This window comes from Botryllus schlosseri, chromosome 1 (genome assembly GCF_051294905.1).
Source record: "Botryllus schlosseri isolate E-star chromosome 1, Bs_hap1, whole genome shotgun sequence".
NCBI lineage: Eukaryota > Metazoa > Chordata > Ascidiacea > Stolidobranchia > Styelidae > Botryllus > Botryllus schlosseri.
Genome location: NC_137236.1, coordinates 28,457,597 through 28,470,001, shown reverse-complemented (window position 1 = coordinate 28,470,001; position 12,405 = coordinate 28,457,597). Strand labels below are relative to the sequence as shown.

The 12,405-nt window shown below is 41.3% G+C and overlaps 2 protein-coding genes across 2 annotated transcripts; both read right to left on the bottom strand.

The window, feature by feature from the left end:
- Positions 1-446: 446 nt before the first annotated feature.
- On the bottom strand, positions 447-2,926 carry LOC145435022 (uncharacterized). The gene has a single exon (XM_080312291.1). The coding sequence runs from the start codon at positions 2,826-2,828 to the stop codon at positions 1,608-1,610; it is 1,221 nt and encodes a 406-aa protein (XP_080168417.1). The 5' UTR covers positions 2,829-2,926; the 3' UTR covers positions 447-1,607.
- Positions 2,927-5,214: 2,288 nt separating this feature from the next.
- LOC145435016 (uncharacterized) lies at positions 5,215-11,310 on the bottom strand. Its single transcript, XM_080312278.1, has one exon. The coding sequence runs from the start codon at positions 10,442-10,444 to the stop codon at positions 9,158-9,160; it is 1,287 nt and encodes a 428-aa protein (XP_080168404.1). The 5' UTR covers positions 10,445-11,310; the 3' UTR covers positions 5,215-9,157.
- Positions 11,311-12,405: the final 1,095 nt, after the last annotated feature.

The following is a 12,405-nucleotide window of genomic DNA, read 5'->3' as shown; positions in this document are numbered from 1 at the left end:
CCAAACGGAACGATTGGTCTATTGCCGACGGCTAAATGAATAGGGGAAATATTTGCTTATATGACATCACAATCAAGCGGTGTACAGTATTACACTTGAGATAACATCGTACCATATTGGCATATTGCTCATTAACCTGTGCGTCAACCTGTACTGACCTATAAACCTGCCTTTGTGAATTGTGATTGATAGCTAGCCATCGGCTCATTGTAATTCGGATCTGGTACACCCCTGTACACCCCATCCGAGTGGTACACCGTTTGCAAATTGAAGAGCACTGGCATAGAATGTTACAGCTTGGTCACTCTCACTATCCCGAGCGGCGTGTAGCGTGGTAATATGGTCCTGTTGTTTTGGTAGTTTCACTGGCAGGTTTTCCTAATTCGACTTCTCAGAGCTTCAGCCGAGTAACTGCGTGCTTATATGTCACAAATCCAGACTTAAAGTTACCCATGTCATATCGAATTTATTTTGAACATAGATTACGCATACGACGAACTGCTACTGCTACTTAACCACGGTGAACAAATAAGCACTAAAAAGCCTTTAAAGCAGTGGTTCCCAACCCGTGGTACGCGAAGATCTTCCAGGTGGTACGCGAGTAGATTCTGATTTTATACGACCGATGGGAGTTATTAATTCAGATGGGTTTTTCAACCTCGTGAATGAATTTTGTCGATAATATTAGTATAGTTTCAGATGTTACTGTGAAATATCTATTCATTCTCAGACACTCTATGCCTATTCTCGTATGTGTATATGTAATGTATTTCAGTGTCAATTGGTGAGCTTTTCACATTTTAAGTGCATCTTTGTCACTAAACGCACCATTTTGTCATTTATAGCTTTACCACCACACCCACATCACTTTGGTAGTTCGTCGTGTTCGAATCTTAGTGTGTAATCACTACCGCGTCATGCTGATGGAGTCCTTAACTTGGTAGTTTAATTGTTGACTGCAGTGTCCATAATATCCTGAAGCTTTTATCAACCAGGGGGGGGGGGCATTGTGGCGTATCACTCAACCCTGATTGCCCCGATTGATTACTATTACCCGCGCTGATTCGCATGATCGCATATCTGTTGTGTTGCATTCCGATGTCTGTCGCTTTTCAGTCAACGTCCGAGGAGCAGTCGCTCTTAGTCACCGTCCGACGAACATCGAAGTGTTTTAAGTTGTTCTAATGAAAGAGTAATGCTGACGTGTCTATGTCCTACCGAGACGCAGACCTAGACGAACGCGCGCCCACGACAGACCGCGCTATATAGTTCTAGTTTTAGTTGCGCTATTTGAAAATCAAGTAGTTTGTACAAGTCTGACGATACGGAATGGCTCAGAATCACAAAGGGGAAAAACAATTACGATAAATCCAATCCAATCCAACAATCGTCGATAAATCCACCCACATGAGCAACGCTCTTGTTAATATCATGTAGGCTAATTCTCAATGTACATTTGAAAAGAACACGGTCATTTTAGTCCCGTTAGATTCCAATTTCAGTCGTCTGAATGTGACTGTTTCAATTGTCTAGGATCAGGTCATCTAGATAAGTGATTTCTTTTTAAGAGACCCGCCTCTGAGTTGTTTTACGGACTGATCGCATCCTTATTTCCTGTCGATTCCGTGAACTCGGAAGTGACGTACAACATCACTCTTGGAACGAAATGTCCTTCCGCAAATCTCGCACTCATAGTCTTTTACTCCCAAGTGAATCTTGCTGTGTTTTTTCAAGATGGATTTGACATTGAATAGTTTCCCACATATTGCACACGGATACTTCTTTTCCATGTGGGTGAAATAGTGAGCTCCGAGGTTAGACTTATGTCGAAAGACACTGCCGCATGTGTCGCACTCATATCCTTTCGCTTCTAAGTGAGCCGACTCAGTGTGTCTCTTTGCGGACCACTTCGAATGGAATGCTTTACCACAAATCTCACACTCACACTCCTTCAATCCGGTGTGAAGTTTCATGTGTCTTCCTATGTTGGATTTCTCGGCGAATGGTCTCGCACATATGTCGCACTCAAACTCTTTCAATCCGAAGTGCATATTATTCATGTGTCTTCTCATCATGGATTTGATAACAAATGGTTTCCCACATACTTCACAAAGGTATCCTGGTCCCATGTGGACGGAATAATGATATTTCAGGTGACACCCGTGCACAAAAGCTTCCCCGCATATATCGCACTCATATTCTCTCGTATTTAAGTGTATCCTTTTCATGTGTTCCCTAATGTGCGACTTCTTACGAAAAGCTTTCCCACAGATGTCGCACTTGTGTTCTTTTTCTCCGGTGTGAATCAAATAATGAATTTCCAGTTTCGATTTTATTTCGAAACCTTTCCCGCATATTTGACACTCGTGATCTTTCGCCGCTCCTGTATGACGCAAATAATGCGCCCTAAATTTAGACTTACTTACGAAGCCATACCCGCAGATTTCGCACTCAAACTGTTTTGCTGCGGAATGAATTTTTTCGTGTCCTCTCATTTTGGAGTTGCTGCTGAATGGCTTTCCGCATATGTCGCACTTATAGTCTTTCTTTCCCGTGTGGCACGTAAAATGAGTTTTCAGGCCAGACTTTTGCAAATAGCTTTTTCCACATACGTCGCACTCAAACTCTTTCGAAACGGAGTGAATTTTCATGTGCATTCTCACGCGATATTTGGTGACGAATGATTTTCCGCATATGTAGCACTCAAAGTCGCTGAGTGCAGCGTGAAATTTCATGTGTAGTCCCAAGCTAGACCGGTTGATGAATCCTTCTCCGCAAACCTTGCATTTATTTTCGTTTCGGTCATTATGACTTTGAGAATGCGTCATTTCCGACTTGGCCAGAAAATCTTGTTACTAGCTGTTCTGCTTCTATAATTTAATATATAGTGTATAATCTTGTCTAATGCTGCGTTCTAAAATGAACATAAGATTGCATGAAAGGTCTCTTTTCAAAGTCACATAAGATCACAATAGGTAGCAAGATATCGTAGTGCTATAACCCACATTTCAAACACCAATGCATTGCGGGTTCGAATCCGACCGAGGTCGACTCCAGAATTTCTAACCGAGTGTTGGAGCTTTATTTTGACTCCTCGTCGCCATTCCATCAGTGTAAGCGGTGTGCTATAAAAGTCTAGAAGTATGCCGTGCTACAAGTAGGCAGTTACTGAATTAAAATGAGGGAAATTGGCATGGTGTAAATGAGCATATACAAACAATATTAACAACAAATGACAAGATCACTATTCGATAGAACAGAGCCACATGCGGTCAAGTATACTCAAGTACGTAGTCTGAAGGTATAGATGCATCTTCACGATCAGCGCAGAATGACTAATGCATAGGTAGGCAGTAACGAAGTGTTTTTACATTTGATGTGCTTCAAGTAGAATCTGCCTACCTGCACTGCTTCCTAATGTGGTTATCATTTTAGGCTATTTCTGCATCTGCGAGAGGTAGACAGTTTTCAGTTTTCTAGGCAAAACTATTTACACAGAAGGAATAAAGACGAGAAAAAGAAACAATTGGCAGTTTGTCCGGTGGTGGAATTATTTATATTATATTAATTCAACTTTTCTCGAGACCACTCGTGTCAGCCTACTGCATGTCTCCTAAAGAAGAATTAGACCTCCAGCAGCAATACTTTTCCATCGATAACCATTTCTTCGTGAATCATGAATGAATTTACAGTTTTTTCCAATGTCGTTTTGGGAGTGTGAAGAAATTTTTGCGATATTTTAGCATCACGTTGCTTTGCGATTGGTATGGATGTACGTGAATTTGCAAGCTCGTATGTAATCCTGATTTACACGGACATCATGTTGTAGATAAGCGGTAAAATTACAGTATCGGTCGCAAATATACAGGAGAGCTTGTAGATTGGATATACCGGAGGTGACTGTAACATTACAGTCTGGCGTGTAAAGTGAGATACCGGACGAGTGTAAGTTAAATTTACATTTACTTAACGGTAATGTTACATTACCACAAAATGTCTTGCTACCGTGCTTCAAAACATTCCGCGGTAAATCGAGGTTATTTTATAGAATACTTGTCTTAAACTTCAGTAAAAATTCACGGCGTTGCTTATACCTCTACTTGAGGTAGCGGCGGTGACTACTTTCACCACATCTGGACTAATGACCATGGAAATTGCTTCCGTTTTCAAACAATTCGATGTGATCACACAGACTCTACATCGCATGGTTGTTATGCAATTACTCTCGTGACGGTGGTGCTAATCTACCGAAATACTATTTTCTACACGAAAGCTTCATCAACAAGACGAAACATAGGTGAATTTGTTTGAAAACTGTTGGAAGTGGAGGGGGAATATTCCATATAAACTTGAGCACGCGAGTGGGCTACTATAGTGAAAGTGAACAACAAGTGAATATGCTAATTCACTAATCTTAACGGATTTCATTATTAACCACATCTGAACATGGTCTAGGTTGGCTCAATTTGTATACACGGTTTTCATACGAACTCGCAATTGTCAAGATATACCAGCAGTTTTAAATAACAAGCTCTGATTGACTAAATGGGTGACTTAAATCCCTACACCATTCACATGGATCAGCCAACAGAGTAACTCATTCGATCATGGACAATTGGACATTGATCATTACCATATTATTATCACAGATAAATCATTGGCCAGGGTGGGACTTATTACATCTATAGAGGCTTTTGTTCCGATGGCCGAGATAAATTACCGTTGAATGTCATTTACAAGAGCCCATGTCATGAAATCAGCATACTGCATAAACATTATAAATAGCTGTTTATTGCTCTACATCTGCGGATCTGTATGTAGACTATGGAAAATTATGACATTGTACATCGATTTATGCTGCTAGTATTGCAACGGCAGTAATTGTAACTCCTAGTAATATAGCATTTGGAATTCAACTCCTCAATCACAAATTTGAAATTTGAACTAGACATGAATGATGCAGGATTATAATCAGTAGAGCATAACGACTGTAATGCCCTGAGAATTGAGCACGAGATAAATAATATCCAAGCACTCACGACACTACTGCTCTTGCGACTCGACAACGCTAGCCAACTGCTTAAGCGACTGATTAGTATGACAAAGTTATCCCACCCGCCAGGAATGAATAATATCCTTTGAAGTGCCACTGCGTAAGAAAACCATGCGACGTGCTGCGGTATCCATTTCCTTACTCCTGTATCTTTTCGTAAGTCACGTCTTACATGATTTATTGATTTTAATGCGCAAATCAAACTGCAGCTTTGAATTATATCCACTCTATGCGACAAACCTCACATGAGATCTTCTCATATACCGCGACGCCAGCGCTGCACCAATCGATTGTATATTTATGCCAACCATTTCCTGTTCCTACGTAACACTGTCGGTGCGCGTTCGCAGCCATTGATCAATATTTCCCAATATTTAAATCAGTGCGATTTCTGCGGTTCCCCTTCAGATACCAATTTTAATATGCGGTGGTAATCCGCCTTGCAAAGTGACATCGTATTGTTTGGCCGAAACGCAACACTGAGATGGAGATACCAACTGTTTCATTTCAAATAAGCTTATAAAAATTTGAGATAACATTGGTATTTCAGAAGTTCTGGGTTTCGAATACAAACCTCAACCTCCTCTGCGCACGTCACAGCATACGACGTACTTACTACCACAACAACAGTCACAATTCGGCTACAGATCGGGCATGCAACCAATAATGGTCAAGATATGCGTATCATCACAAATCATATTCGAAATTTGAGCGTGTATCTAGCCCTCTGCGGAACCTCCGAGACTGACTCATGGCACCCCCTAGTGCTCCGTGGTAGGTCGGTTAAGAACCACTGGTGTAATCCGTGTAATGCAACGTGGATGTTCCCAATTTGATTCTTTTCACGATGAGCGCTGTTACACCCTCATTTTCGAGTTGACAATTGTGACTAATCTTTGTTCGGCCAATTTGTTTGCCGTTTTGTAATGTCTCTTCCGAGCGAGATAACATAATGGTGATGCGTCCGGCTTCTTGGCCCGGTCAGAAAACTCGGAAACTGGGATCTGCGGCTATTCCGCCAGGCGCTGAGCGTGCACGGATAGCATGTAGGCGATAGAATGGTGGTACAGCAGGGTTGTAATGACTCGAGTCGCGATTTTTTGGTGACTCGACTCGACTTGACTCGAGTCATTTTCTTGAAAATAAAAAATGACTCGACTCGAGTCAATTTGTGTATTGACTGGACTTGTACTCGAGTCATTGCGCATGACTTGGACCAAGTCATATGACTCGAGACTGGGCCTACCGAGACAGGCATTTAATTGTACTTTTGAAGAATAGTGAAGTTATTACACTAATATTTGTTGGTCTATCAGTACCGGTACTTGAAAATGTCACCAGAAACCGTTAAAAGTGAAGAAAATTGGTATATTATGAACGCGAAGCATTCGATATCACCGAGCAGAGTTGTAAAAAGTTGGTTTCATGTAACATTAACTCGGAACTGAACGGTCAACACAATGACTTGGACTCGGACTCGAGTCAAAACACTATGATTCGGACTCAACATGCTACTCCGTGACTTGGACTCGGACTTGACTCGGTGGTGACTTGGAATTGACTCGACTTGACTCGAGTCAAAACTATATAAGTGAGATTGACTTATTACTCGAAGTTTTGTGACTCGGTTACAACCCAGTGGTTCCCAAACGGTGGGGAACTGAATGGTTTCTGGTGGGGAATAGACGCATTTGTTTACATTATATGCAGGATGGTCTACACTCTACATATTTATGGAGACACATGAACGATTACCGTTACCAGTTAACTGCTCTGGAATGTATGTATATCGAAAGTTGTATTGCGTGTTGTTCACAAAAACTCATATTGACTCTGGATAACCAATGATGGCGTCACAAACGCATCGAGCACGACCAGTATGACGTGTAATAAAGAATTCGCTGAAATTTGAGGGTTACCGGTATCTGTTCACAATAGGTTTTATGTTGCAGTTATAGGCAATTGTCTTGCGTACTGGTGTGTTTGTGGGTCTTGTGTACTCAAACAAACAAATATCTGCCCCGTAATGACAATAGTTGAAAGGAAATACGACGATAGTTTAGGGTAGTTGGGAATGAAGACTCGGAATAAATCTGAAGTGGGGAATGAAGACAAAAAGGTTGGCAACCACTGATCTAGGTAGATGTGTTATTGTTTACGCCACGTAATTATTCGAAACAATGGTAAACAAGAAACATTGTTAACTGTTTTTAATCACACCAACCCCCAGACACTTCATTCTATTAAATTAAGACACCAAAATGTATAGAATGTTACAGTTTGGTCAATATCCCGAGCGGTGTGTAGCGTGGTAATATGGTTCTGTTGTTTTGGTGGTTTCACTGGCAGGTTTTCCTAATTCGACTTCTCGGAGCCTCAGCCGAGTAACTGCACACTTATATGTCATAATCCAGACTTAAATTTACGCATGTCGTATCGAAATACTTTTTAAATATAGATTACGCATACGACGAACTTAGGTTACTGCTACTTAACCACGGTGAACAAATAAGCATTAAACAGCCTTTAAAGTAAACGCAATTGCGGTTCAATTTGTGTACAGCACTTGTTTTAGTACACATTCAAATATATAATTCAAAATTCGAAGCAACTTTTCGGGGTCCGTATTTGGCCCGCGGGCAGTAAAATGCCCAGGTCTGCCCCACGCTAATCTACAAGCCTTCGGGGGACGCCTAGCTTTCAGTGAGTCACAAAAACAAAAGTCTACCACATTACTGAATAACTACACACTTGATACATTACTTACATCGTGCGCCCGGAAACACCGGCCAAGAAACACTGATCTATTTAATAGTTGTGTTTTAGTATAGTTGGAGATTTTAATGGTCGTTACTCGGGATGGTGTGAACGTGAGGTTCACGTTCGTGTTCTGTGTGTGAACCTCAGAAATTCAGAGGTTCACGTTCACAAACGAACCTTGGTAGGTTCTGCACTGTGAACCTTTTTCATATATTACAATTTTCACTTCATTATACCATCTTTGGTTGCAATTTATTGCATTTCAATTGCGGACCACTATCTGCCTGGCGCGGGCAGCATAAAAAATTTTACAGTAAACAATCTCAAAAAATTTTCTTATTTTGTTTCAAAAGTTTGCTCGAATATTAAGTGACTCTCTGATGTGAGCTTGACTCGCAATCACACAACATCAAGAGCGAAATACACTGCTTGTAGGTAGTCAGTGAATGACTCTTATTCAATCAATCAATGAAATTGACATCGTTGTTGGATGTAAAAAATCTGGTAGGCGTATGGAGTCAATCTTGATTTCATATGTTGGCTACGAACGAATGTGGAGTTGGCTACTGCTGTATAACTTGTTAATGGGGCAATATCGATAGCAAAATCATTTGACACTCCGCTCAATATCAACGTAGCAATACTCATACGCCGAATTCATAGTCCGGTCTGACCTCTATACCGTCAAGGCGTAAGCTTATATTCCCTGGCAAGTCCTCGTCGAGATTGTTGGCAAATCGACGGAAGAGATCGATTTTATGGGATTATTATATCATTTGATTGTTCCAGTTGATACATTTGGCGACGATTGAAACGTCAATACTTACTTCACCATTGTGGCACTATGTGGCCCGAGTCGTCGCTAGGTAGACTCTCACTGAAATGTAGGGTTGGAATTAGCAATATGACGTCACGTGACGTCATGAGGTTCACGTTTTCGTTCACACAGAACCTTTCAAAAAGGTTCGCGTTCACACGAACCAGAACCTTTCTGAGGTTCACACCACCCCTCGTTAGTTCTAATTCTAGTTGCGGGTTTTGAAAAGCGAGTAGTTCTAGTTTTGGTTGCGCTATTTGAAAATCAAGTAGTTTGTAAAGTCTGACGATGCGGAATGGTTCTGAATCACAAATAGGAAAAACAACTAGAAGCACGAATCGTCGATAAATCCTCATAAGCAACGCTTACTGACTATCAGCGAGCGTGAGCGTGGAATTCCATTGCTATTGTTAATATCATGTAGGCTAATCCCCAATGTACGTTTGAAAAGAACACGGTCATTGTAGTTCTGTCAGATTCCAATTTCAGTCGACTGAATGTGACTAATTCAATTGTCTAGGACCATGTCATCTAGATAAGTGATTTTTTTTAAGAGACCCGCCTCTGAAATGTTTTACGGACTCATCGCATCCTTTCTTCCTGTCGATTCCGTGAACTCGGAAGTGACGGACAATACAACTCCTTGAACCAAATGTCTTTCCGCAAATCTCGCACTCATAGTCTTTTACTCCCAAGTGAATCTTGGTGTGTTTTTTCAATGAGGATTTGACATTGAATAGTTTCCCACAGATTGCACACGGGTACTTCTTTTCCATGTGGATGAAATAGTGAGCTCCGAGGTTAGACTTATGTCGAAAGACACTGCCGCATGTGTCGCACTCATATCCTTTCGCTTCTAAGTGAGCCGACGCTGTGTGTCTCTGTGCGTGCCACTTCGAATGGAATGCTTTACCACAAATCTCACATTCACACTCCTTCAATCCGGCGTGAAGTTTCATGTGTCTTCTCATGACGGATTTCGCGGCGAATGGTCTCGCACATATGTCGCACTCAAACTCTTTCAATCTGAAGTGCATACTATTCATGTGTCTTCTCATCTTGGATTCGATAACAAACGGTTTCCCACATACTTCACAAAGGTATCCTGGTCCCATGTGGACGGAATAGTGATATTTCAGGTGAGACTCGTGCACAAAAGCTTCCCCGCATATATCGCACTCATATTCTCTCGTATTTGAGTGTATCCTCTTCATGTGCTCCCTAATGTGCGACTTCCTACGAAAAGCTTTCCCACAGATGTCGCACTTGTGTTCTTTTTCTCCGGTGTGAATCAAATAATGTTTTTCCAGGTTCGATTTTATTTCGAAACCTTTCCCGCATATTTGACACTCGTGATCTTTCGCCGCTCCTTTGTGACGCAAATAATGTGCCCTAAAAGTAGACTTGCTTACGAAGCCATTCCCGCAGATTTCGCACTCAAACTGTTTTACTGCGGAATGAATTTTTTCGTGTCCTCTCATTTCGGAGTTGCTGCTGAATGTCATCCCGCATATGTCGCACTTATAGTCCTTCTTTCCCGTGTGGCGCGTAAAATGAGTTTTCAGGCATGACTTTTGCAAAAAGCTTTTTCCACATATGTCGCACTCAAACTCTTTCGAAACGGAGTGAATTTTCATGTGCATTTTCATGCAATATTTGGTGACGAATGATTTTCCGCATATGTAGCACTCAAAGTCGTTGAGTGCAGCGTGAAATTTCATATGTAGTCCCAAGCTAGACCGGTTGATGAATCCTTCTCCGCAAACCTTGCATTTATTTTCATTGCGGTCATTATGACTTTGAGAATGGGTCATTTCCAACTTGGCCAAAAAAATTTGTTATTAACTGCACTGCTTCTATAATTTAATATAATGTAATCCTGTCTAATGCAGCGTTCTAAAATGAACATAAGATTACATGAAAAGTCTCTTTTGAAGTCACATAAGATCTCTATAGGTAGCGAGATTTCATTGTGATATAACCCACATTTTTAACACCAATGGATTGCGGTTTCGAGTCCGACCGAGCTGGACTCCAGAATTCCTAACCAAGAGTTGGAGATTTATTTAGACCAGGGGTCGCCAACTTAAAATGGGTCGCATACCACATTTCGAAATTCGTATGCGCGTTTCGTAGTTGCGCAAGCGCGAAAATTGTTTGTTATCCATGATTGTATTTCGTCAATAATATAAGTATAGTTTCACTTATTACTATCAAATATTCGTCCTTTCTCAGCCCATGTGATCAGATTCACCGGTAGAGTTGATGCAGGGGATGTCTTCGAAAATGTAGGGAAGTTATTAATGCTGCGGTGCTGCATCTTTGATTGGGCCAATTGCCATTAGTTCTCTTTGTCGCATGCTGTTGTGTCTTGACCTCCCATCAGGATTGTCGGAATAGTGGATAGATTTTGGATTCACCCAAATTTACGCCTACCAGAAATAGATTTCCTTCGTGATGACGAGAAAACGATTACAAATTGGTAATTCTTGATGGGGCACTTCATTTTCCTCTGCTGTGCGCATCTGTACTTTGGGACTTAGATTACAAAGGCCACTATAATACTATATTAAAATCGAGAAACAACTCGCATTGGACCGCGCATAGAGCGAAGAAGATTTCAAGAATACTTCAAACCTCTCATTAATTAGGATATCAATTCGTAAATTCAATTCGCATATGGACAGCAGCCAACACATCCTAATTAAGTGGTTCCCAACCTTTTTTTAGACACGCCCCCCTTAATGATGGTGTAAAATTCCGCGCCCCTTATTGTCATATCACAAAATCCAACCCGGATGCTAGCAACCCCAACAGATTGTTCATGGCATGGAAGGCTAACTGTTGATGAGAGAATTGAAAAATATGAAATTCGGTGTATATATGGAGAAACACGCACGAATTGGAGGTAAATCGCGCAATGCGCGAATTCTTTTTTCAGTTGACCGCTTTTTTGGGTCCCCTTCAGAGCTTTCACGCCCCCAAGGGTGACGCGCCCTCAGGTTGGGAACCACTGTAATATAATGAAGTATCGACGGGGGCATATAATTTGTCTTCTACTGCAGAAGGTTGCCCCCCACTGGACTAAAGAATCGATATTGACATTAGTTGTTTGCTTGGAAACAATCTCCAATCTCCAATCTCCAATTTCAGAATTTTAAAATGCTTTACTAAGCATTCTTCCGAAATTTCAAATCAGGTCGCGGGCCGCGTGCAAGGTGACCCCTGATATATAGACTCCTCGTCACCGTTCCATCCGTGTAGGCGGTGTGTTATAAAAATCTTGAAGTTTGCCGTGCTACAAGTCCGCAGCTATACTGAATAAAAATGATGGAAGTTGGCATATTGCACTAAAGTAGTCGACAAGAACCATGAATACCACAACAACTACAAGAACAAACGACAAGATCACTATTCGATAGAACAGAGCCACATGCGGTCAAGTAGACACGTGTAAGTAAGTAGTCTGAAGGTATATTATATATGCATCTTCACGATCAGCGCAGAATGACCAATGCATAGGTAGGCAGTAACGAAGTGCTTCTACATTCGATGTGCTTCAAGTAGAATCTGTTTACCTGCACTGCTTCTTAAAGTGGTTATTATTTTAGGCTATTTGTGCATCTGCTAGAGCTAGACAGTTTTCAGTTTTCTAGGCAAAACTAGGCTTAGAATACTTCTCCTTAAACTTCAGTAAAAAATTACGGCGTTGCTTATACTTCTACTTGAGTAGCGAGAGTGACTACTTTGACCACCTCTGGACTAATGACCACGG